This window comes from Urocitellus parryii, chromosome 7 (assembly GCF_045843805.1).
Source record: "Urocitellus parryii isolate mUroPar1 chromosome 7, mUroPar1.hap1, whole genome shotgun sequence".
Lineage (NCBI taxonomy): Eukaryota > Metazoa > Chordata > Mammalia > Rodentia > Sciuridae > Urocitellus > Urocitellus parryii.
Genome location: NC_135537.1, coordinates 160651393 through 160679000, shown reverse-complemented (window position 1 = coordinate 160679000; position 27608 = coordinate 160651393). Strand labels below are relative to the sequence as shown.

The 27608-nt window shown below is 38.8% G+C and overlaps 1 protein-coding gene across 1 annotated transcript in view; it reads left to right on the top strand.

Moving 5' to 3' along the window:
• The window catches only part of Npepps (aminopeptidase puromycin sensitive), a 94811-nt gene extending 77937 nt beyond the window's left edge, over positions 1-16874 (top strand). Inside the window, exons 17-23 of the mRNA XM_077800629.1 lie at positions 156-375; positions 6799-6941; positions 7358-7414; positions 11183-11290; positions 11654-11809; positions 12079-12126; positions 15325-16874. Coding sequence (XP_077656755.1) covers positions 156-375; positions 6799-6941; positions 7358-7414; positions 11183-11290; positions 11654-11809; positions 12079-12126; positions 15325-15477 — 885 coding nt within the window. The 3' untranslated portion in view covers positions 15478-16874. The remainder of the gene's footprint in view (positions 1-155; positions 376-6798; positions 6942-7357; positions 7415-11182; positions 11291-11653; positions 11810-12078; positions 12127-15324) is intronic.
• Positions 16875-27608: the final 10734 nt, after the last annotated feature.

Genomic DNA, 27608 nt, shown 5'->3' with positions numbered 1-27608 from the left:
TAGGAATTTTATTTCAGTGGTGTTCTTCTGAACTTATTTAGTCTCATTTCCTCAAACCAAAAAAATTATTAGCAGTATATTATGCTGAAAATACATGCTTATTTTTTGTTTTGTTTTTTGAAGACTAGGTTAATTTATGTTTTTTCCTATCCCAGGCTCGAGCTGGAATCATTAGCACTGTAGAGGTTCTAAAAGTCATGGAGGCTTTTGTGAATGAGCCCAATTATACTGTATGGAGCGACCTGAGCTGTAACCTGGGGATTCTCTCAACTCTCTTGTCCCACACAGACTTCTATGAGGAAATCCAGGAGTTTGTGAAAGATGTCTTTTCACCTATAGGGGAGAGACTGGGCTGGGACCCCAAACCTGGAGAAGGTAATGGATGTACTTAATGGGGAAAAAAAATCAGTCAGAAACTGGTACTTTTTTATTCACCTATAGTTAACAACTTAATTAAAATCATCTTTATATTTGTAAGATGTTACTATATATTCAACTGCCAGAAATTAAAACTCAAGTCATCCAAGTCTGCTGGTGAAGTTAATGTGTCATCACCATCAGTGCAGTAGTACTTACATATATATTTATTGCTACATGTAGTTTATACAGTATTGAAAATAAAGTGTTCCAAAGGCACATTTATAGTCAAGAAAAGTTAATGGGAGTTTTGAGTTATTTTTTTTTATATTACCATACTACTAGGTACCTTATATACAACTTGTAACTCAAGGTTACAGCTAAGAGACACAGGGGCCAGCTTTCTTTTTTTTTTTTTTTTTTAAAGAGAGTGAGAGAGGAGAGAGAGAGAGAGAGAGAGAGAGAGAGAGAGAGAGAGAATTTTAATATTTATTTTTTAGTTCTCGGCGGACACAACATCTTTGTTGGTATGTGGTGCTGAGGATCGAACCTGGGCCGCACGCATGCCAGGCGAGCTCGCTACCGCTTGAGCCACATCCCCAGCCTGAGCCACATCCCCAGCCAGCTTTCTTAATTAAGGAAATTAATTGCTTTTTTACACATGTTCTCCTCCATCATTATTTCTGTAATCACATATTTACTCTTTTTGCTATCATTTAAATGTTAAGAATGGTGATTTGAAGACTCCAAATACAATTATTTTTTACCATTTTCTAATAGTTAAAGGTGGTACTTTCTCCTAATTTTAATTTGAGAGTCTTTTTTTTTTTTTAAAGAGAGAGGAGAGAGAGAGAGAGAGAGAATTTTTAATATTTATTTTTTTAGTTCTCGGCAGACACAACATCTTTGTTGGTATGTGGTGCTGAGGATCGAACCCGGGCCGCACGCATGCCAGGCGAGCAGGCTACCACTTGAGCCACATCCCCAGCCCCAATTTGAGAGTCTTTTGAAATAAGAACAGTAGTAACAGTACTTAAGCACTCTTTGTCTTTCATTGGTTCAACAAATATTTATGCAACTTATATGCCAAGTATTATTCTAGAAGCTGCAGATACAGGAGAAAGCAAAACATTGCCCTGTATGGTTTATATTCTAGTGGGAGATACAGCAAACAATTAAATATATACTGTTCTGGGTTGATAGCAAGTATCATGAAGAAAAACAAAGCCGGGAAGGCAAATAAGGAGTACTAGACCACTATTTTATAGAGAGCAGTTGGGGAAATCACTAATAAGGTAATCTTTGAATCTAAGTAGAGATACCAAAGAGAGAAGTATAAGGATATCTAGGGGGGAAATGGTCCAGACAGAGGGACTGACAAATGCCTAAGGTGGGAACATGGAATAACAAGAAGGCTAGTAAGATCAGAACAGAGTAAATGAGAGAGGGAGGAACATGGGAAGCGTACTAGATCTTATAGGACTTGTGGACCCGTGGTAAGAAGTTTTTGACTTTCATATTTTGTGACTTGAGGTGATAATTTAGAGTTTTGGGTAGAGGAGCATGATTTGATGTACTTGAGTATGCAAAGAATAGGCTGAAGGCAGATATACCTTGGTGGTGGAACACTCGCCTAGCATGCTCTGAACTCAACTTCCAGCACTGCAGGAAAAAACAAAACAAAAAAAGAAAAATAGGCTATCTGATGAATCCATTTGAGGTGCTAGCTACAACTTATAAGTAGTTAGTAAGTTCTGTGTGAAGTTTGAAGGTAGAACAAACTATTTTATTTTAAACAACTTTTTAAAAGAATTTTGCTAAAAAGAATGTGTGGTTGAGAGAGGAGTCATCAAATTAAAACTGCCATAGAAGCACCTTTGGGTACAAAAGGGAATCAATCAGGAGTTTGGTTTGAGGCATATTAAATTAGAGGTCATGTTAGACATCTGAACATAGAATTCCTCAAAATCCAGGTTGGATAAATACATTTGGGAGTCATTAGCAAGTAGATAATATTTGCAGCTATGAAACTATAAGAGACCACTCAGGGACTGAGTTTAGATGGAAAAAAGAGAACTGAGGACTGGATCCTAAGGAAGTCCAGATTGAGAGATTAGGTAGAAAAGGAAGAATCTATAAAGGAGACTGGCCAATGAGGCAGGAGGAGAGCCAGGAGGGAAAGGAGTATCCCAAGACATAAACAGCATATTAAAACAGAAGGAAAGTAATCAGCTGTATAAAAGCTCTCTAAGTCAAGAAAAGGATGGAGAATTAGTGATTGCATTTAACAGACTTTATGGGATGATAGGAAACAATAGTGCTTTCTCTGCAATGGGAGGAGATGAAATGGAGCCACACATCTAGAAAACTTTTTAAAAGAATTTTGCTAAAAAGAGAATCAGAGAAAAGAGTGTAGTCTTGAGAAATGTGGGCTCAGGGAAGGACTTTTTTTAGTTGTAGTTAGACACAATAGCTTTATTCTATTATGTGGTGCTGAGGATCAAACCCAGGGCCTTGCACGTCGTGCTAGGTATGCGCTCTACTACTGAGCCACAACCCTAGCCCCGGACTTCTCTTTTTTTAAGTTGGGATATTTTATGTCTTTTTACCAATGAAAGTAATGTGTAGTATTGAAAATTCACGTTGGAAGAGAGTGGCAGCTGAATAATGGAGAGGAATTGGATCCCAGTGCACAGTAGAGAAGTTGGCTTTAGACAGGAGCACAGATTAATAATAACAAGATGTAAGTAAATTAGTAGGCATTGTACTTTTCTTTTATGATGATAATGTGTGAAACCTTTTGAGCTTAAAAATTATACAGAAGGCAGGGCTAGGGTTATGGCTCAGTGGTAGAGCACTTGCCTAGCATGTGTGAGGCCCTGAGTTCCATCCTCAGCACAATGTAAAAATAAATAAAATAAAGGTATTGTGTCCAACTACAACTAAAAAATAAATATTAAAAAAAATGATACAGAGGGGCTGGAATTGTGGCTCTTTGGTAAAGCATTTGCCTAGCATGTGTGAGGCACTGAGTGTGATCCTTAGCACTGCATAAAAATAAATAAATAAATAAATAAAGGTATTGTGACCATCTATAATGAAAAAATATGTAAAAATGATATAGGAGGGGCTGGGTTTGTGGCTCAGTGGTAGAGTGCCTGCCTCACATGTGTGGGGCCTGGGTTCAATCCTCAGCACCACTTAAAAATAAATAAGTGAAATAGAGTTATTGTGTCCAACTACAACTAAATTATATATATATATATATATATATATATATATATATATATATATATATGAATGAATGATAGATACAGGGAAGCCACATCAATGTTTATAGCAGCACACTTCATAAATAGCTAAGCTATGGAACCAATCTAGATGCCTATCAACAGATGAATGGATAAAGATAATGTGGTTTATATATACAATGGAATATTAACTCAGCCATAAAGAAGAATGTTTTTATGACATTCATCAGTACGATGGATCTGGAGACTATATGCTAAGTGAAATAAGCCAATCCCAGAAAATCAAAGGATGAATGTTATGGATGCTATTGGTAAGGGGAAGAATAGAAGTTCAATGGATTATACAAAGGGGAAATAAGGGAAGGGAGGGGAGATAGGAATAGGAAAGGCAATAGAATGAATCTGACATAACTTTCCTATGTATACACATGAATACACCACAGTGAATCTCAACATTGTATATGTTCCACCAGACTGGGATCCTGATTAGAATAAGGTATATGTTATGTATAAATATGTCAAAATTGGGCTAGGGATGTGGCTCAAGCAGTAGCGCGTTCTCCTGGCATGCACGGGGCGCTGAGTTCTATCCTCAGCACCACATAAAAATAAAAAATAAAGATGTTGTGTCCACCGAAAACTAAAATATAAATATTAAAAAATTCTCTCTCTCTCTTTAAAAAATTTTGTCAAAATTAATTCTACTGCCATATATAACTAAAACCAAAAAATTTTAAAAATGATATAGGGGGAATGGCTTTAGTTTTCTATCAGATGAAAGAATCAAAAAGCAAAATAATAAAATATCACCTTCCACCACATAGCAAGTCAGTACCAGAGCCAGAGTTATAAATTGTTTTTTGTTTTGTTTTGGATCTCTTGGTAAGTTTTCTTAAACTTACTTTTTATTGAATTATGATTTAAATATAGCAAAAATGTGTAATGTCAGTGTTCTGTCTAGCTCGATGATACCTTCTGCCCCCATTTCTTTGTCAGTACAGGGCTTCAGCATATGCTAGGCAAGTGTTCTACCACTGAGCTATATCCCTAGTCCTCCAGTTTGATGACTTTTGACAAATGCATACATTTCTATTCTTTAAAAGTAGCCTCAGGCCCCTTCTAAACCAGTCCCTGCTACTTGATCACCCTATCCAGGCAAACACTATTTTAACTACTTTCACTGTAGATTAATGTTGTCTATCATACAAGTAGAATCTCATACACATATATGTATTTCTTCCCGCCAAGTACGGGGGATGGAACCCAACAGTGCTCTACCACTGAGCTACATCCCCAGCCTATTTATTTATTTATTTATAGATAGGGTCTTGCTAAATTGTCAGAATTGGCCTGGAGCTTTCCATCTTCCTTCCTCAGCCTCCCAAATGGCTGAGATTACAGAAGTACACCAATATATCCTGTGTGAAATTGTGTTATATTTTGCTTTTCTTATTTGGCGTGTTTTTGAGACACATACAGGTTGTTCATTCCTTTTACTGCTGGGTAGTAAGAATATACTACATTTTTCATTGTACATCTATCAGATTTGTGTGCTAATTTTGACTTTTTTGCGTTGGTCATGGTGACATATACATGTTTCCAGACCACTTAGCGACACCCTACCTCAAAATAAAAAGGACTGGGGATGTAGCTCAGTTGTAGAGTATTTGCCTAGTAAGTGCAGAGCCTTAGGTTTAATCCTCAGTATCTCAAAAGAAAAAAAAAAAAAAAAAAAAACAGTTCAGTGCTTTTTAGTATGCTCATAATAAGCTTATACAATCATCACCATTATCTAATTTCAGAACAATTTCTTCACCCCAAATGAAGCCCCATGCCCAGTGGCAGTTAATCCCTATTCCCTGAGAGCCACTAATCCTTCTCTCTCATAAAGTTGCCTATTTTTGACATTTCATATAAGTAGAATCATATAGTATATGGTCTTGTGTACCTGGCTTCTTTCATTTAACATTTGCCCAGGTGGTAGCTTAATGTCAGTATCTCATTCCTTTTTTTTTTTTTGGCGATGGGGTGGGGTGTTTACTGGGAATTGAACTCAGGGGCACTCGACCTCTAAGCCACATACCCATCCCTGATTTTTTTTATTTTTATTTTTATTTTTTTGGTGGTGCTGGGGATTGAACCCCAGCAATTACTCTATTAACTGAGCTATATCCCCAGCCCTTTATTCCTTTTTATGGTAGAATAATATCTCATTGTGGAGATGTAGCGCATTTTATCAGTTGGTAAACATTTGGATTGGTTTCACTTTTTGGCTATTATGAATTCTGTGAATATTTATGTACATGTTTTTATATAGACATAAACTTTCATTTCTCTTGGGTAAATACCTAAGAGTAGAATTGCAAGGTCACATGATAACTCTATGTTGAACCTACAGAGGAACTGCCAAACTGTCTTTCTAAATGGCCACACCATTGTACATTTCCACCAGCAGTGTTTTAGGGCTCTAATTTCTCCACATCCTTGTCAACACTTTTGTTTATATTCTGTCTTTTCGATTGTAGCCATCATAATGTGAAGTAGTATCTCATTGTGGTTTGTATTTGCATTTCCCTAATGATCAATGGTGATACTCTTTTTATGTCCTTAATGACTGTTTATGTATCTTTGGAAGAATTCATCAACTAGCCTTCATTTAAAAATATAATTTCAGGGCTGGGTTTGTGGCTCAGTGGTAGAGCACTTGCCTAGCATGTGTGACGCACTGGGTTCAAGTCTCAGGACCACATAAAAATAAATAAATGAATAAAGGTCCATCAATAACAAAAATATTTTTTAAATATGATTTCAGTTTGTCATACACAGGGTATACTAGTTCCACATACTATCTTTTTCTGAATCTTGTGTCAGAGCTTTGTGATGTAATAAGCCTTTTCTTTCCACACACAGTCCTTAGCAGTATAATTAACTAGACTGAGTAACATTTAGTAAATCCAGATAATTGGCATTTGTGAATAGAGATGGTCAGCAAGTTTGCTTGTCTAGTCTGTTTAGCATTTTCCCTCTTACAATTTATTAAATTTAAATCAAGTGTTCTCTCTTGTATTAGGGGAATTGTGTTTGTTTAAGACCACAGACTTAGAGTAATATAATTATAAAGTATTCAGGTGCTAAATTAATAAAAACAGTCCTTTTAAATAGTCCTATGTCTTTTTTACTTTTCAATCAGGTCATCTAGATGCACTCCTGAGGGGCTTGGTTCTGGGCAAACTAGGAAAAGCAGGACACAAGGCAACGTTAGATGAAGCCCGTCGTCGGTTTAAGGACCATGTGGAAGGAAAACAGATTCTCTCTGCTGACCTGAGGAGTCCTGTAAGTTTCCACAATAAATTTCTTTGATTTCTAGTTACCTACATTACTCTATGAAACATGAAACTTCTTTAATACTAACCAAAACTGACCTAAGGACTGACCCACAAGCCATATCTAACTCTCATTTTAACATATCCCATTTGGATGGTTTGTAGCCATTTAAGTCTCTCTGCCACATGGTGCTTCTGAAAGGTGATTCCCCTGTGCACATTCCCCAGAGAGAGTTGGTGTGCTGTGCTATCACGACATGCCATTTGTCTCTGTGGTTGTTCATGGGGTTTTTACATCTTTACCCTGATTTGTATGTACCTCCACACTTCTTGCAACGTTTTTACTTGCTTTCTGTATTTTTGTAACGTTAAAATACCTTGAAACAGGGTAGATGTACTCAGATAACTTCCTTTGTTGTCTTGTAGGTCTATCTGACCGTTTTGAAGCATGGTGATGGTACTACCTTAGACATTATGCTAAAGGTGAGTGATTTGGAAAAGGCTCCTGAACTTGGATGGACACAGAGAACAGCTTTAAATGGTTAAAAGAACAAAATGTCCTGGCAAAAATATATGTTTATTGCAGACATGCAAATATTAAGAAACTGGGCGGGAGGGGGGTGGCTGGGATTGTGGCTCAGTGGTAGAGCATTTGCCTAACATGTGTGAGGCACTGGGTTCAATTCTCAGCACTGCATATGAATAAATAAATAAATAAAGGCCCCATCGACAACTAAAAAAAAAAAGAAGCTATGGGAACTGGATGTGGTATTGCAGGGCTGTAGTCCCAGCTACTTGGAAGACGAAGGTAGGAAGATTGAAGGTTCATGGCCATCCTGGGGAACTTCAAATGCAAGGCCCTGGCTCAAAAAATGGGGTTGTTGCTCAGTGGTAGAGTGCTTTCAGCCTGGCATATGTGAGGCACTGAAAGGTTCATCCACAATTAAAAAGATACTTATTTTTTAAAAAATTACCACTTTACCCATGTTGTTTATCCATGGGTTTTCTTTTTTTTTTTTAAAGAAAGAGTGAGAGAGAGTTAGAGAGAGGGAGAGAGAATTTTTAATATTTTATTTTATTTTTTTAGTATTTGGCGGACACAACATCTTTGTCTGTATGTGGTGCTGAGGATCGAACCCGGGCCGCACGCATGCCAGGCGATCGCGATACCGCTTGAGCCACATTCCCAGCCCCTGGGTTTTCTTTTTAATAATATAAAAGTTATATTTTGGATTTACTTTTCAATTAGACATCAAGGTCCCTTCTCAGTCTGAAAATTCTATTAACCTGTGGATGGGGCTGGGGATGTGGCTCAAGCTGTAGCGCACTCGCCTGGCATGCGTGCGGCCCGGGTTCGATCCTCAGCACCACATACCAACAAAGATGTTGTGTCCGCCGAGAACTAAAAAATAAATATTAAAAAAAAAAAAAACCTGTGGATTATAAATCATGTGAATGAAATACATATGAAATGGGATATTTTGTGGGGATTTTTAGTCTATTCCATAAGTGTATGGAAAAAAAAAAAACAGCAGTTCTGAAAGTTTTATGGCAGAAGCCATAAATTACCATCTTCATATTATGGAATATTTTTAAGAATTTATACAAGTATATGTATTTACAACATTTATTAGCATAAGGGAGTGTATAGTATCAATATAGGAAGAGTTCTAATGAAGGCAGAATCAGAATTTTTAAAAAAACATTTATTTTTTAGTTGTAGGTTGACACAATACCTTTATTTCATTTTTTTAATGTGGTACTGAGGATTGAACCCGGTGCTTCATGAATGCTAGGCAAAAGATCTACCTCTGAGCCACAACCCCAGCCTCAAATCAGAATTCTTGAAGAAACCATTTAGTGGGGCTGGAGATATAACTCAGTGGTAGAGTATTGCCTAGCAAGTGTGACACCTGTAGATCAACCCCCAACACTGCAAAAACAAACATACAAACAAACAGACAAGCAAACAGTTTGATGACAAGTGATTATTTTCTGTTGGTAATTTAGGAATAGTGTTAAAACAAATGCTTGAATGCCTCTTAATAGTATATTTTAAATGTGGTACTAGAGTGCCACCTGGTGGACTAATATATATCAGGGTTATCTTCCGGGAAGAGATGCTTCCTGAAAGCTTGAGTTCTGTCCTTGAATGTTGCAGCTGAAAGGACCTTACAAATCATCAGTTTGTCCCCCTCACTTTACTGGTGAGTGAACTGAAACCCAGAGAGGCTTAGGACTTACTTTAACCTAGGCAAATGCTCTGCCCTGAGCTACATCCCCAGCCTCTGCAGTTCTAATTTTTAAAAATATGATGTTTTGTTTCTAACTATGAAAAAAAGATTTTCTGTATTCACTACAGAAGATTTAGAGACTAGGAAAGAATAAAGAAGAAAATAAAAAACTTACCTGTAATTATTTTTTAAAAGTGGATCACAAAATAGCATGTATAATATAATCTCATTCCAGGTTTGGCAGTGTGCATATAGTAGTAATTTTACTTTTTCTTTATGCATCTCTGTCTTATTAATATTCCACATTCAGTGTATGCTGCTTTTACAGTTAAGAAATGTGAAGAGGGCCAGGCGTAGTGGCAACTTATAATCCTAGTGGCTTGGGAGGCTAGGTAGAAGAATTAGAGTTCAAAGCCAGCTCCAGCAATTTAGCGAGGCTCTAAGCAACTTGGTGAGACCCTGTCTCAAAATAAAATACAAACAAAGGACTGGGGATGTGACTCAGTGGTTAAATATCCCTGGGTTCAATCCCCGGTACCAAAAAAAAAAAAGGAAACATGAAGAGGGCTAGTGGTATAGCTCAGTAGTAGAGCGCTTGCCTGGTATGTGCAAGGCCTTGAGTTTAATCCCCAGCACTCCAGAAAAGAAAGAAATGTGAAGGTACATGATGCCATTGATCAGAGACCATCATTAATTAGTATTAGCATTTTGGTGTGTTTTCAAGTTTTTACCCTTCACATTACATTTTTTATATATATAGGATTATTTGCTTTGTCTCTTTTTTTTTTTTTTCATTTCAATATCAAGAACATGCTTATGGGGTTTGGGGCTGGGGCTTAATAGTAGAGCGCTTGTCTTGCATGTGTGAGACCCTGGGTTTGAGTCTCAGCACCGCATAAAGATAAAGATAATAAAGGTATTATGTCCATCTACAACTAAAAAAAGAAAAGAACATGCTTATGTCATGAAATACTCCTAAAATGTAACCTTCTATAGTGCATCTTTTGAGCCAGGCATAGTGGCATATGCCTGTAATTCTAGTAACTCAGGAGTCTGAAGCAGGTGGACTACAAGTTCGAGGCCAGCCAGGGCAACTTAGCTAGACCCCGTCTCAAAATGTAAAGAATTTTTAAAAGGATCTGCTGGGCGTGTTGGCGCATTCCTGTAATCCCAGCCACTCAGGAGGCAGAGGCAGGAGGATCGCAAGTTCAAAGCCAGCCTCAGCAATTTAGTGAGGTGCTAAGCAACTCAGTGAGACTCTGTCTCTAATAAATACAGAAATTGGGCTGGGGATGTGGCTCAGTGGTTGAGTGCCCCTGAGTTTAATCCCTGGTACCCCCCAAAAAAGGACTGGGGATGTAGTTCAGTGATAAAGTACCCCCAGTGTTCAGTTCCCAGTATGCCCCCCCCAGAAAAGCATCTTTTTAAAAATGAATAAGTAATTAGGATAGCTGTTGGGTATTTAGATTATTTTCGTTTTCACTATTATAAATTAAATTGATGATCTTTAATGGTATAAGATTACCAATGATTAGTTTTGTTCATAAAACATAGACTATTAACCAGATATCAGTGCTAGAAAGTATTTGGCCAGGACAGATGTACTCTTTATATGTTGATGTTAAACTGCTTAGAACTGATGACAGGCTACTATTATTTATCTACTGAGCACTTACATTTCATGACTGACTGACTGTAATGGCAAGGGACAAATTTAGTGCCCAACCATCTTGACAAGTATTTTTTTCCTTAATATTTTTTTTTAGTTGTAGATGGACACAATATCTTTTATTAATCTATTTATTCATTGCTGAGGATTGAACCCAGTGCCTCACACATGCAAGGCAAGCGCTTAACCACTGAGCCACAAGCCCAGCACACGACAAGTATTCTTTTTAATGTAATACCTTGACAGTCCTACCCAGTGTTTTACCTTATTGAAGGAGAAGCTTATATAAGCATATGGAGAATTTCCTGGGAAGAGCTAACTGTCTCTGTTTTTATTTTTTCCCTATAGCTTCACAAACAAGCAGATATGCAAGAAGAGAAAAACCGAATTGAAAGGGTCCTTGGGGCTACTCTTTTGCCTGAACTGATTCAAAAAGTCCTTACATTTGCACTTTCAGTAAGTTACAAGGAAAACTGCTTTCAGAGGGAGTTGTTACTCACTCATCTGTGGCAAGTGTCTTTGATTCAGTATCCTCTTGATCTGCCCTTAACTTAGATTAAGGCGTCCTCTTCTTGGAAAACTGGTATAAACTTTTTAAACTGACTTCTCTTATCTCCCACTAATAATGAGACTCAAAATCAGAGTATTTGGGAGAGAAAACAAATGCTTTCTCTACAAGCTTCTGGTGCCATTTATTCCTAAAAACAAAGAATACATGTCTTTGATGTGGTTACTTAGGTATTTCAACAGTATGTTGCACTTTCTGGAACCAGAAGATGTTGTGGAAATGCTAGACTTTTAATCTGTTTCTTTTCTTAGGAAGAGGTACGTCCACAGGATACTGTATCAGTAATTGGTGGAGTAGCTGGAGGCAGCAAGCATGGGAGGAAAGCTGCATGGAAATTCATAAAGGACAACTGGGAAGAACTTTATAATCGATACCAGGGAGGGTTCTTAATATCCAGACTAATAAAGGTGTGTGAATTTTTTTATTTGAGTAGGTTGATAATCATGGATGTTATTGAGCAATATCCATGATTCAATAGACCCAAAGGTTCTTTCTTTTTAAGAGATTCCTCAAATAATTATTGGATTTGTTTAAGGGCTTCTGCATCCCTCTCCTTTACCTTCTATAACAAACTAAAGTTTTGAAGATAACAAAATAATTCATTTTTTAGGGTAAATGAAAGTTTGTTCCTAGCCTTTTTTTATTTCACTTACTATTCAAAAACCTTGTTTTTCAGCTCTCAGTAGAGGGATTTGCAATTGATAAAATGGCTGGAGAGGTTAAGGTAAGGAGAAAGTACTGTTTACTTTTTTATCTTTCAATCTAAAACATAAAAACACTAAACTTTGTTTTAATTGTAGAGGTATTGGGATAAAGTATCCCCCCCCCCGCTTTTTTTTTCTTAGAGAAAGACTGGTTAGATTGTATCTTCTAATGTCTAAAAAATTTATAGTTGAGATAATCTTTGAAGATGTTGAATTGTGGTTGAAAGAGTATGAAATCAAATCACTTGACCTGTGTCAATTTGTGCTCTGTCCCATATTAGCTTTGTCTTTTTTTAAATATTTGTTTTTTAGGTGTAGATGGACACAATACAATGTCTTTATTTTTATGTGGTACTGAGGATCGAACCCAGGTCCCACCCATGCTAGGCGAGCGCTCTACCGCTGAGCCACAATCCCAGCCCCTTAGCTTTGTCTTTGAGGATGTTTTTTAACCCCTGTGAGCCTGTATCTTCATCTATAAAATAAGGTGATGATGAGATTGTTAGATTAGGTAACATGACTTCTATAGGTCTATTGTGTACATAGTGAGACTAGATGGTTATGTGTGGTCTCTCCTTTTAGCCCTTAATAAAGATTGATAATCAGCTTAGTATGGACCTTGGACCTGATAAAATTCAGCATTTGGGAGACAAATTTACTTTGATTAGAAAAATCTTAACTTTAAGCTTCCCATTGCATTTAACTGCTAAATATTTTTATAAATAAGTATAGTGATTGTCAGGTGTGAATTTGGAAATTCTGAGTTACAACAATTTTTTTTTAAATTTTTTAAAAATCTAAGTTGTAGATGGACATAGTACCTTTGTTTTATTTGTTTATTTTTATGTGGTGCTGTGGATCAAACCTAGTGCCTCACACGTGCCAGGCAAGCACTCTACTGCTGAGCCACAACCCCTGAGTGTGTGTGAATCATTGTTAAGAATAGGTTTTAAGAATTTAAATCTTGAGAAAATAGTGAAAGATTTGGCTTCTACTGTCATCTAGTGTACATTATATATTGTATTATATAAACAATTATTGTAATGTCAATAGGTTCTGTGCAGGAGAATTAAGTAATGGGTTTTGTGGCAGAGTAGTGGGAGGCTGATAAGGTAGGTAGGAGCTAGCTCATACATGTGGCCTTGTGGATCATATTAAGAATTTTCTAGACTGGAAAACCCTCAAATGGTTTATAAACATGATCTGATTTGTGTTGTAAAAATTTCAGTCTGTGTAGTATGGAAAATGATTTAGAATGAGAGGAAATTGGGGTGTTAATTCTCCAAGCAAGAGTGGCACAGCATGGTGTGAGGTTGTAGCTCAGTGGTAGAGCGCTTGCCTAGCACTTATGAGACACTGGGTTTGATCCTCAGCACCATATAAAAATAAAAATAAGTAAAATAAAGGCATTGTGTCCATCTACAACTAAAAGATAAAATTAAAAAATAAGGGGCTGGGGTTGTGGCTCAGTGGTAGAGTGCTCACCTAGCAAGCACAAGGCACCGGGTTCGATCCTCAGCACCACATAAATGTAAACTAAAGATATTGTATCCACCTAAAGCTTGAGAATAAATATTTTAAAAAAATAAAAAATAAGAATGGTTGGGGCTGGGGATGTGGCTCAAGCGGTAGCGCGCTCGCCTGGCATGCGTGCGGCCCGGGTTCGATCCTCAGCACCACATACCAACAAAGATGTTGTGTCCGCCGAGAACTAAAATAAATAAATAAATAAATAAATATTTAAAATTCTCTCTAAAAAAAAAAATAAAATAAGAATGGCACAGCAGTAAGAATGGAGGAATTGAAAAGAGATTCAGGGGTTGATTTTGTTAATCTTTAGTTTTAACAATATTTACCAAGTGGTTTCTCTGTATTGTGAACATGTCTGGGAGGAAAGTCAAAGATAATTCCCAGGTTTCTGGTATATAAATGTTGGTACTATTTGTTGGAGATGGAACTGGAAGACTTGTATCCAACTTTAACTTAGTCACTGAGAAACCAGCCATGATTAGAAGCCTTGAAGCAAGAGCCATTGTCATCCTTGTAAATTGATTTATAAAAGATTAGAGTTAATCTTATGAAATAGTCATTTTTCTCTTCTACACCTATGATGACTAGCTTAAAGGAAAGACCCCTATCATTTTGCAGGTTGGTATTTAAGAGCTGCTTTATTTTCATTGAAATTAAGTGTACTTCATTAAAAAATGGTTTGACTTTTAAGATTTTTGGGGGGAGGAGGGGTTACCTGGGATTGAACTCAGGGGCACTCGACCACTGAGCCACATCCCCAGCTCTAGTTGATATTTTATTTAGAAACAGGGTCTCACTAGTTGCACCTTGCTTTTGCTGAGGCTGGCTTTGTCACGATCCTCCTGACTCAGCCTCTCACTGCTGGGATTACAGGCAAGCGCCAACCTATTTAAGCATTTTGATAAATTACAATAAACAGAAATAGTTTTATTTAGCTGGGTATGATGGCGCACACCTGGAATCTCTACTACTCAGGAGACTGAGGCAAGAGGATTGCAAATTCAAAGCCAGCCTTGGCGATTTAGCAAAACGCTGTCTTGAAATAAAAAGGGCTAGGGATGTAGTTCAATAGTAGACCACCCCATGATTAGTCCCCAGTACCAGCAGAAAAAATTGTTTATTCTATGAAAAGTATGAGACTATGAAGTATTATAGTATAAAACAGCAATTTAAAATTCTTAGTTTTATCATTCCTTATAAATTGATCTTTATTTGTGACAGTCAGAATGTGTCAGAACATGTTGAGTTCATGAGTCCTGTGTGCCAGGTATTTTGCCAAATGTTTCAGTTGTCTCTTAAGTTTTGGAGTGCATATTTTTTCATAGATGAGAAAAGTGAGACTTAGAGTAGTTAATTTACTTAAAGTGACAGGCTGGTATTTTGACCAAGCCTAGATTTGAGTGCTACATCTAAATCCAAAGCCTAGATTAACCACTAAGAAATTACCCTAAGAGAAAGGCAGTAGGTTCTGTCTCTCTTGATTAGGTTTTGTACTTTTGATATTTGGGGGAGAATTCTTATATGCAGACCCAAGTATTTATTTGTTTTAGCCTGAGGGTAGCAGCAGTTAATTCTAATGACTGTGGCTAATGAATCCTATATGTAGGCCAGTGGGTACTTTTTCATAGCTTTGATATTAACTTGCTTTTGCTAGCAATGATTCTACACTATGTATTTTCTTACACCAGGCTTTCTTCGAGAGTCACCCAGCTCCTTCAGCTGAGCGTACCATCCAGCAGTGTTGTGAAAATATCCTGCTGAATGCTGCTTGGCTAAAGCGAGATGCTGAGAGCATCCACCAGTACCTCCTTCAGAGAAAAGCCTCCCCACCTGCAGTGTGAACCCTGAGCAGCCACTGCTGCGGCTCTTCTGCTGCTTCGCTGCCAGGATAAGGTGGAGCTACCGAACAGCTGATTCATATGCCAAGAATTCGGAGTCTTCTTTCAAACCAGTGGGGGTTGGACAATGAATGTAGTTAACTGGTTCCTGCTCACACTCCAGAATTAAATTCTATTGAAAAAGGAAAATCAGCAATTCAGCAAAAAAAAATAAAAATAAAAATGTAAATATGATAGTAATAAAGTAGAGCATAATGAAACTGTGAAACTTCCTGAAGCCTTGTCAGTGGTTAAAAGTATTTAACACTCTTGTTAATGACAGATGTTCTGTTTTTATAACCTACCAAAACGAAACTAGAGGCTTCTAGGGAAGAGAATTTTTGTGCAGTGGGTTCTGCAAGCAGCCTACAAGCCCAGGATAGTGTTGTCCATTGCTGGGAATGGCTAAACATGAAAGGCTAATGGTTGGTATAACATAGTCCAAGTCTGTGCATATTTAAAAAAAAAAAAAAATTTTTTTTTTCTTTGTCATGGGGACTGACCAGGAAGATAACTTTTCCTGCATAACTCAATCTGAACCAAGGATTGTAGTTTTCCTCCTTGCCTCCCTTCTGTGTGACCCCTTGGCCAAAAAAGGAGAAAGGAAAAAAAAAAAAGGTAAAAACAAAAAATCCTCTACCCTCTCTGGGTTTTTCCTCCTGTAGTTCTACTCCAGCCCCCAACCTGACCCCGATGTCCTTCTTAGAGAGAAAGAAATATTAAGAAAACATCTTTCATAGCCACATTAAATAAGAGAAACTGATATACATTATTTTTCTTCCTTTTTTAAGATGACTTTTAAGAACCCCAAAATGCATATAGGTGAGACAATAGTAATAAAATGATTTTTAGCCAGTCCTTCCTGAAGGAGTTATTCTGCTAAAAATGGTCTTAGTTGTCTAACACGCCAACTATTGAACCTCTTCATAACAGTATCAAGTCAACTCTGGCTTCTCCTGGTTCATTTTTTGCGTGCAAAAAGCCAGTGGTAACTGCTACTACGGGGCCTATATAATAGTGGTAACTGGTTTCAAAAACAATGACTATAAGCCTATGTGTGCCACTCTGCTTCAACAGTATATCCTACTAACCAAGCCTCACCTACCTAATCCAATAAGTTTTAACTCTAAATTTCATTCCCTTCCCTTTCTCTTTACCTACTTTTTTCTTTTTTCCTTTTCTTTTTATTTTTCTTAAAAAAATTTTTTTTGTCTTAACAGAAATTCATATTTGGTGTGGCTTAACTGTATTTCAGAAGGTCATCAGATTGTGAGACTGCTTCCTTGAAACATTTTGTGCTATTGTTTTAAAAAAATAATAATTAAAAAACGGTTGGCGTTAATAAAAATGTCAATGTGAAATTGATGTCCTGGTTTCTTTTATTCTCTTTGATTAGAAAGTGAAATTTTTACTGTTTCAGTAGGATTGTAGGAAGTTTTAGTATCTCAGGATTTTTTTTAAATATGCATTGAAAGTTTTAATTTTTTTTTTAAAGAGAGAATTTTAATATGTATTTTTTAGTTTTTCGGCGGACACAACATCTTTCTTTGTATGTGGTGCTGAGGCTCGAACCCAGGCCGCACGCATGCCAGGCGAGCGCGCTACCGCTTGAGCCACAAATAAATAAATAAATAAATAAATATTTAAAGAAAACAAAATCTAGTTCCGGGCTGGGGATGTGGCTCAAGCGGTAGCGCGCTCGCCTGGCATGCGTGCGGCCTGGGTTCGAACCTCAGCACCACATACAAAGATGTTGTGTCCGCCGAGAACTAAAATAAACATTAAAAAAAAAAGAAAGAAAAAGAAAATCTGGTTCCTGCTGGGTGCAGTGGTGCAGCACGCCTGTAATCCCAGCAATTTGGGCAGAAGGATCACAAATTCAAAGTTAGCCTGGGCAAATTAGTAAGAGATCCTGTCTCAAAATAAAAAAGGTTGGGTATGTAACTTAGTGGTAGAGCACCCCACTCCTGGGTTCAGTCTTCAGTACTGCCAAAAAAAAAAACACCATCTAGTTCCTTAATTCCTAATGAATAGAACCTAAACAGAAAAATCCTAAATTAGTTCTAGATTCTCAAAAAAATCTCTCAGAGATCCTTACAGTCAGTATTCAGGAGTTAACCTGAGACTTAACTCATCTTCTCTGGCACCAGGCCCACGGCTGCCTGTGTCTATGCATGTGCTTAAGGTAGAAAAATGCAGCTTCAAGACAGTACAATGAATTGGACATAACTTTCCTTTGTTCATATGTGAATACATGACTCCACATTATACAACTGCAAGAATGGGATCCTAATTGGAATGGGTTGTACTCTAAAATACACTCTACTGTCACGTATATCTAAAAACAAAAAGGTAATGTAAGGAGGCGAGGGGGGATGCAGCTTTAATTGAAGAATTTATAGAATTTTGAAATCAGAAATTCTGAAAAGAAGTTCTTTTAGTTGCAGCATACCTGCAAATTTGTGTATAACAATATGAGTTATGTTGGGGAAGAGTTGGTGCTGAGTATTTTCAATCCCCAAAGCAAAACCACTTTTCATGCTGCCTGGGCCCTAGGAGGCATAAATTTTCATGGACTGTATCAACAGGACCCCTTGCCTTCTGACTTCAGGTTATATGTAACCAACTAGTAAACCCAAAGATCAAAAGACATCAGGAAAGGATGGTAAAAATATATTCCTCTGGCTTTCTTGCTGGCAGGGTCAAATGGATTGTCTTGTGTCCCCCAAAGACCAGAGTTCCTATCAAGCGGCCCTCTTTAGCTTCTAGCTCCTCTTTCCTCTCCAGATCTAAAGATAGAACTAGCCAGGTGCGATGATGCAAGCTTACAGTCCCAACTGCTTGGGAAACTGGCAGAAGGATTGCAAGTTCAAGGCCAGACTGAGCAATTTAGGGAGATCTATCTCAAAATTTATAAAAAGGACTGGGAATGTAGCTTAGTGTTAGCTTGCTATACTAAAGGTGGCAGGTTAGAGGACTATTCTTTTATTAGATATATATATATATATATATATATATATATATATATATAATTTTAGTTGTAGATGGACACAATATCCCTATTTATCTGTTTTTATGTGGTACTGAAGATTGAACCCAGTGCCTCATGTGCGAGGCAGGTGTTCTACCACTGAGCCCCAGCCCCAGCCCTAGCTCTGGATTTCTGTATTACTCCTTTTTTTTTTTTTTTGTACTAGGGATTGAACTCAGGAGGACCCCACCCATGGGATGAGCCACATCCCCAGCCCTATTTTGTATTTTATTTGGAGACAGGGTCTCACTGATTTGCTAAGCGCCTTGCTATTACTGAAGCTGGCATTGAACTCATGATCCTCCTGTCTCAACCTCCTGAGCAGCTGGTATTACAGGCGTGCCTCACCGCTCCCGGAACTCCCATTATTTCTTGATGGTTTCTGTGGACTCCATTCCAATGTCTTTGTTAATAGTTAGGCCTACCTCAGCTTGAGTGTGTTCTCTGTTTTCTACTAACAACCGATTTGGGCACCAAAGTCCTGATGCTTTGAGTCTCTAAAGATCATAATCCAGGGGCTGGGATTGTGGCTCAGCAGTAGAGCTCTCTCCTAGCACGTGGTAGGCACTGGGTTTGATCTTCAGCACTGCATAAAAATAAATAAAATAAAGCTATTGTGTCCATCTACAATTAAAACAAATATATTTTTTAAAAGAGAATTTTTCAATATTAATTTTTTAGTTATCAGCGGACACAACATCTTTGTTAGTTTGTGGTGCTGAGGATCGAACCCGGGCCGCACGCATGCCAGGCGAGCACGCTACCACTTGAGCCACATCTCCAGCCCGCAAATATATTTTTTAAAAGGTTTTAATCCATCCTTTTTTTTTTTTAAAGAGAGAGAATTTTTTTTAATATTTTTTAGATCTTGGGGGTCACAACATCTTTGTATGTGGTGCTGAGGATCGAACCCGGGCCACCCGCATGGCAGGCGAGCTACCGCTTGAGCCACATCCCCAGCCCCAATCCATCCTTTTTTAAAAAATATATTTTTTTTTCTGGTTGTTAATAGACATTTATTTATTTATATGTAGTGCCTCACATATTGCCAGGCAAGTGTGCTAACGCTGATCCACAGCCCCAGCCCTTAATCCAACCTTTTTTATGTTGGATATTTTGTTATTTTCCAAGTAGCTCACTATCATAAATAACATGTTCACATTTCATAGATGAGAAAGCAGGCTCAGAAAAATTAGATAAATTTTTTATACAGCAAATAATTATCAGACCTGGTGGTCAGCCCAGGCTTGCCAGTTTCCAAAACCTGTATTCTTCCAGGTATCTGTCATGTCTCCACAGCTAAAAAGTTACCCAGTTAAGACTGGGGCTGGGGCTGGGGCTATAGCCCAGTTGGTAGAGTGCCTGCACATAGGCCCTGGGTTCAATCCCCAGCACCACACACACACGTGCACAAAAAAAAAAAAAAAAAAAAAAAATGGCTGAGTCTAGCAAGAGCTTTAGAAGTATTTCATAACTTTTCCTTTTTCCTAATACTTTTTTTTTTTTTTTTTTTTTTTTTTGGTACTGGGGATTGAACTCAAGGGCACTCGACCACTGAGCCACACCCCCAGCCCTTTTTTTTTGTTTTTGTTTTATTTAGAGAGGGGTCTCCCTGAGTTGCTTAGGACCTTGCTAAATTGTTGAGTTTAGCTTTGAACTCCTCCTGCCTCTGCCACCTGAGCCGTTGAGATTACATGTGTGTGCCACCAGGTCCAGCTTCCCAATACTTTCTGGTTAAATATTTTAGTGGAAATCAGAGGAGTTAGGAAGAATTATGAGTGTATAGATTCTTCCTGTAGACAGTTTCACATTACTTTTGGTTGATAAGCAGTACTCAGAGCTACTTCGAATGAACAAGGCTCTAGGCTCAATCCCCAGCACCAAAAACAAACAAAAAAGGCAATACATATTCATTTTCCAAACTTAAAAAAAAAAAAAAGATAGGAGATACCTCAGTGGTATCTAGCATACCCAAGGCCATGGGTTCATCCCCAATACTACCACCACAATGATAATGATAAAATAACAAGGGCAAAAAAAAAAATGAAAGCTGGACATGGTCATATACACACCTGTAGCTACTCAGAAGGTTGAGTCAGAAAGATCACTTGAGCAAACGAGTTTGAGACCAGCTTAGGCAAAGTAGTTAGACTACCATCTCAAAAAAAAAAAAAAAAAAAAAAGGTGACTATGTCTTCTTACCAGGGATGGAACTCAGGGGCACTTAACCACTGAGCTACATCCCCAGACCTGTTTTGTATTTTATTTAAGAGACAGGTCTCACTGAGTTGTTTAGTGCCTCACTTTTTTTTTTCTGAAGCTGGCTTTGAACTTGCGATCCTCCTGCCTCAGCCTCCCGAGCTGCTGGGATTACAGGCATGTGCCACGGTGCCCAGCTCCAGCTCTGTTTTTATACACCAGTTTGTGTATTTTGAGTATTTTTGGTAACCAGTGCTACTTATTTCCAGTCTTAACTTTTTGAAGCTCAGTGTGCCAGAGTTGATGTCATGCTCATCAAAGACTACTTTCGAAAAAAAGTCATGGTTGGCAAATTCATAATTGGGGAAATGTGTCTTTCTTGTTTAGATTCATTGGTTCATGATATTTTCCCATCTGACTTCCTGATGTTACACACCAGTTTTGTAGAGTGCACACATTTGAGGAATGTAGCTTTAGGCTCCTTGTTGCTTACTTTAAAGTGGCTCTTGTTATGAATTCAATACTCAATCTTCTTTTCCTCACTGGCAATGTGAACTGCACATATTTGTAACCAAGCCTTGCAATTCTATACATTGTTGCCTGAATGTTCAACTGCAAATTTTGGCTAATATCACCATTAGTTAGATGTTGGAAAGTATATGGTGATGAATTTCACAAAGACAGGTAAGGAGAGATGTAACTGGCTTTCAAAAGGAGCAAGGGATACTGGGCTCAGTGGTGTACTCCTGTAATCACAGCATCTTGGGAGGCCCAGGCAGGAGGATTGCAAGTTCTAGGTTAGTCTTAGCAACTTAGCAAAGGTCTAAGCAACTTAGACCTTGTCTCAAAATAAAAATAAAGAATAAAGGGCTAGGGACTGGGGATATAGCTCAGTTGGTAGAGTGCTTGTCTTGCAAGCCCAATGCTCTGGGTTCAATCCCCAGCACCAAAAAAGAAAAAAAGAATAAAGGGCTGGGCTGGGGATGTGGCTCAAGCGGTAGCGCGCTCGCCTGGCATGCGTGCGGCCCAGGTTCGATCCTCAGCACCACATACAGACAAAGATGTTGTATCCGCCGAAAACTAAAAAATATATATATATATATAAAACCTCTCTCTCTCTTAAAAAAAAAAAAAGATTTAAAAAATAAATAAATAAATAAATAAATAAAGGGCTAGGGATGTGCCTCAGTGGCAAATTTCTGGTTTAAATCCCCAGTACCAAAAAAAAAAAGGGGGGGGGGCGGGGAGGTGTTCATGCATACCCAACTTACAAGGACTTCAGCTGGCTAAAGTTGAAACAAGGCCATGAGTTCCTCCCACTAGAGCTTGCTTACCAGCCAAATGCCTGCCACACCACGAATGACTGTTACTTCCTCTGACTGCCTTATTAATTTGGTGACTATACCTTACTCCTTCCAACAAATGGGGCATGGGGCTAGGGATATAGCTCAGTTGTTAGAGTGCTTGCCTTGATGCACAAGGCTGTGGGTTCAATCCCCAGCACCACAGGGGGAAAAAATTTTGGCTGGGAATATAGCTCAATGGTAGAGCACTTACCAAGCATGCATGAGGGCCTAGGTTCCATCCCTAATACCATGAAAAATGAACAAAGGAGGGGAAAAAATTGTGATCTATCTACAAATGACCCTAATGTGCACTACACCCAGGAAGCAGCTGAGATAGGAATAGTTTGGGCAGCTTTAAATTTCCCTACCATCTGTGACCCTGCCCAATAGGGTACTGTCCATGGCTTGTGAACATCACAGAAACTGGAAGATACTGAGACTAGCACTGACCTTTTCTGATTGTTATCAAAGGGAGGCACTGTGCTCCAACCTCATTTGGTGTGGGGTGGTAAGTTCACATTTTTGTCGCTGATCAAAGGACTTTGGTTATTGAAATAGCAGAAGGAGCCTTGTCAAAAAAGCCCTACAGCATTGAACCTGAGGGTGGGATTCAAGGTAAAGTTTGGATGCATTCATTCCATGGCCATAGGCCATGCAGAAAGAAAGTGGTTACAAAAGAAAGGCTTCAATATCAAACAAGATGGACTTGCACTATGCCTGTGTGAAACTTAGGATCTAGTGAGTAGAGAAAAGTCTAATGAGTAATTTTTTTTTCTTTTTTTTTTTTTTTTTTTTTTGTGATGCTGGGGATGGACCCCAGGGCCTTGCACATGCTACACGAGAGCTCTACCACTGAGCTTCACTCCCAGCCCTTGAATGAATAATTCTAAGTATGATGAGTCTTCATAGTAGAAAGTGTGGGGCACTACACAGAGCATTACCAAGGAGTCCAAAGTAGCCTGAATGTTCATGAAAGCTCCCTTGAAGAAATGATGTTAAACTGAGACCAGGCAAAGAGGAGAGAAAAAAGTGTCCCAGAAGAAGAAATACCATATACAATGGATCTTTAGCTAGAAAGAAGACCTACTTAAGAAAGTTGGGCTGGGGATGTGGCTTAAGCGGTAGCGTGCTCGCCTGGCATGCGCGGGGCGCTGGGTTCGATCCTCAGCACCACATACAAATAAAATAAAGATGTTGTGTCCACCGAAAAACTGAAAAATAAATATTAAAAAATTTTCTCTCTCTTCTCTCTCTCTTAAAAAAAAAAAAAGTAAAAGAAATCTAAGATGGCTAAAATGGAAAGTTTTGGAAAAAGTGGTGCAAGAGGGGTCTGGAGAAGTGGGCAAGGACCAGAACAAGGACTTAGGCCATGTGAAAGATCTTGAACTAGATCAGATGACATTAAATTATTAAACTGTATCTTAAGGGGGAGGACATCTGTAACCCTAAAAGTTGAATGTTATGCTTACAGTCCTGATAACTGGGGATGTTAAAGCCTGGTGAGGGAACTTCTGTATAGTGACATATTCCAGCTGCTGCAACATTCATTCAGTACTCATGGTTTTTGTTTCTCTCATAGAAGCACCCATCCCCAGATGACAACCTGTTTTTCCCCAACCAGACTTCAAATAGAACTGATTTCTAAAAGGGAACTCACGTCCCCCATGTCGTCCCCCATGTTGTCGAGCCCCCTCATGTTCGACACCCCTTTTCAGCTCTGAAGAAGCCAGAAGGAGCCATCGCCCCTTCTCCTTACAGCAATAAAGAGTTCCTAAAATTAGGGGGGAATGAAGCCAAAAATAGATAGTGTAGATAGGTTGGATCTAGGAAGCCAATTTTGAGTGAGTCTGGGAAGTTGAAGACTGTCCCCTGAGGATTACTGTTTACCAAGATGTAGAGCCTGCCCAAATAGGCCCCCAACTGAGGGAACCATGATTGGTTCCCAAGTTTCCAGACAAAGGGGGGGAATGAAAAACCAGCCTCTACCTCAGAGCAAAGCCTGTCCAAGGAAGGGACACCACCTTTGTCCTTGGAAAGCCCCACAGAGCACTCCTAGGCACATTCCCATCCTGCTAAGTTGTTTATCTACAAATAACAAGAGAGATCTGCTGTGCCAGGTGTCCCTGACTCAGTCAGGCTAGGTGGGGATCCATAGCAGCTCCCTAGCAGCCACCAATCAGCATGAGACAGGGAAATACCTGGGATTTCAGATGACCCTCCCAGTAGTTTATGGTGGTTGATAACATGTTGGGAAACCATGTAGTTCAGCAGGAACACCCCTCTTGGCTTAAATCAATCAGTTCAAATGAATACCCCTTTTGTAGTAACCAATCATCCCTACCCAACTTGTTCCCGCCAGTGAATGTGCTAATCATTTTTTAGAGTTGTTGTTTGATTTTCCCACAGTGTGTGATGATTTGCTAAGAGATGCTATGATGTATGTGGGGGTCCCTGCCTTCTCCAAAGAATGTATAAAACTGCTGCAAACCCTGGGCTCGGGGCCTCTCAGCGTCACCAGTTGCTGTGTGCGCGGAGGACCGAGCTAGCTCGCAATAAACACTTCTTTGCTGCTTAAAAAAAAGAAAAAGAAAGAAAGAAAGATCTTGAACTCAGCCAGGTGTAGTGGCACATGCCTGTAATCCCAATGACTCAGGAGGCTGAGGCAGGAGGATTGTACATTCAACGCCAGTCTCAGCAACTTAATAAGGCCCTGTCTCAAAAAGGGCTGGGGATGTGGCTCAGTGGTTAAGCAACCTTGGGTTCAATTCCTGATACAAACAAACAAAAACATCTGGAGCTCTAACTAAATGTCAATGGAAATTCTTATAATGGAAATAGGGAATATATCTGGGAAAATACCAGATTCCTCATCTGAAAGTAGGAATGACAACAGCTATGGAGTTATCAGGGAGCAACATGAGAAGACACAAGTGTAAATTGTAAAGCATTATAGCAATAATGGAATTATAATATTCTCAGTACTGATGATTAAATATGCTGCCTTTGTGTGCATATGTATGGTATTGGCGATTGAACCCAGAAGTGCTCTACCACTGAGCTATATCCCCAGCCCATTTTTAAAATTATTTATTCATATATATATATATATATATATATATATATATATATACCTTTATTTTATTTACTTATATGTGGTGCTGAGAACTGTACCCAGTGCCTCACACATGCCAGGCAAGTGCGCTACCACTGAGCCACAGCCACAGCCCCTCCAGCCCATTTTATTATTTATATTTGAAGTCAATGTTTAAGTTGCCTAAGGTGGCTTTGAACTTGTGATCCTCCTGCCTTAGCCTCCTGAGTTGCTGGGATTACAGGTGTGCGCCACCATCCCCAGACTATGAGTAATAGAATCTGAGAGTTTAGTTAGTATTTTCCTGATGGGAATATGAAATACACTATAAAACCCTGACCTACTCCAGAGAACTGGTGGAAAGGTCAGAAATTTCTTTCAGCTGAACTTTCAGTGTGAGATTCCTGAGGTCTGGGGGTGAGCTCAGTTGTTCAGAGCAGATCAGACCATTTATGGCCACATGTATTTCTAAAATCCACAGATTCCTCAACATCACTTCCAGAAAAGATCAGCATTCTGTCTCTGTCTCAAACCCACTAGGGAAGAACCACTGGGGCATTCTTTCCTCTTGGTTTCTTCCAGCTAGATGCTGGCTCTAACATCTCCTGGCTCGGCTTCTACAAAAGCTACCATCATTCCACAAATCTTACACTCCTCTGAGCTGTTATTATTTTGTTGTGGCAAAATAATCACTCCAATTAGCACTTGCATAACATTTTAGGAAAAAGTCAATGTTTTGCAAGTCAATACTTATAATGGCTCCAAGAAGTAAACACAAACAGAATGGATGAGAGACCTGGGGCTTGCCTCTCCGATGGGACTGGCACTGACATGCTACCATGGAGAACTTATTTGTTCATTTTAGGTTGTTTCCTCTAAGCCTACAAAATATTCAACAATTCCCAAGTATAGTTGTAGGTATTTGACAGATGTCCCATTATCACACCCTCTTTCTGTTCTAGGAGAGAATGAGAACAGACACATTTCTTCTCCAGAGGCCACCGACTACCATAAATGCTCCATAGTACAAGCACACTGCAAACTCTCAGTTTTTCCTTTGACTTACATGATGCTTTTTTTTTTTTTTTTTTTTTTTTTTTTCAGTGCTGGGGCTTCAATCCAGGACCTGGCACATGTTAGGCAAGCTCTCTGTCATTGAGCTACCCACCCCCAGCCCCTACTCAATGCTTCTTAAGACATTTTGAAAATTTAATTGCCAATTTTTAAAAAATCAAGATATTTCAAACACAAATTTTAGGAAAGGTATAAGGGGTAAAATAGAAGGAAAGAAAGAAGTCAGGATATTCCACGTAAACACCCACCACCACCACTGGGTTTCAGTTGAGCGTGGTGGCACATGCCTATAATCCCAGCAACTTGGAAGGCTGAAGCAGGAGGATCACAAGTTCAAGGTTCAACAAGTTAGTGAAACACTATCTTAAACAAAAACAAAAAATTGGGGATGTAGGTCATAGGTAGAATACCCTTGGGTTCCATCCCCAAGTACCATAATAACAAAAAAAAAAAAAAAAAAAAAAAACAGAGTTTTAGCTTTTCTTAAAAAATCAAAATATCTAGTATAAATGGTATAAATGTCCAGAGCTGAGTGCTAGTTTAAGATAAGCTACTCGGAGACTTCAGTGAGGTTCTGTAACAGGCCCAGGACATCTTCATTTGCATCTATGCTATTAACCCCAACACAGACCAAGTATCATACACAGGATATGGGTCCTTTGTGACCCCTGAACATCTGTAGGACTTAAATGTTTGAATGCAACTTTGTGAATGTTTTGGAAGACTGTAAAAGAGGAAAAAAGCTTTGCCTTTGCCCACTCAGTCCATTTCTTATGGTCTTAATTATCTGCAGCTACTTCCCAAAGGTAAAGGTGAAGAGTTTTATTCCTCAAAGACTTTTTGTGTGTGTATGGTGCAGGGGATTGATCGTAGGGGTGCTCTGCCACTGAGCTACATCCCAACACCGACCTTTTTTTTTTTTTTGATACATTTATTTTATTTATTTATTTTTATGTGGTGCTAAGGATTGAACCTAGGACTTTGTGTATACAAGGCAAGTGCTGCTCAGCCACACTCCCAGCCCCCAACCCAACCTTTTTTATTTTGAGACATGCTCTCACTAAATTGCCCAGGTTGACCTATCTCAACCTCCTGAGTCACTGGGATTACAAGAATGCACAACCACACCTGACTTCCATCAAAGATTTGTTGGTCACACTCCTCTATTACCTTCAGTGGTTTTCAATGGTTCAAAAAAATTTTTTTTAAAAAGATGCTAATGAAGAGGCTGGAACCATGTCCTCAAATCATTTGGGGGTAAGATGTGGAATTTTAGAATACATCCTTAGCCAGGTGGGGTGGCACACACCTGTAACCCTAGCAGCTGGGGAGGCTGAGACAGGAGTCCATAATT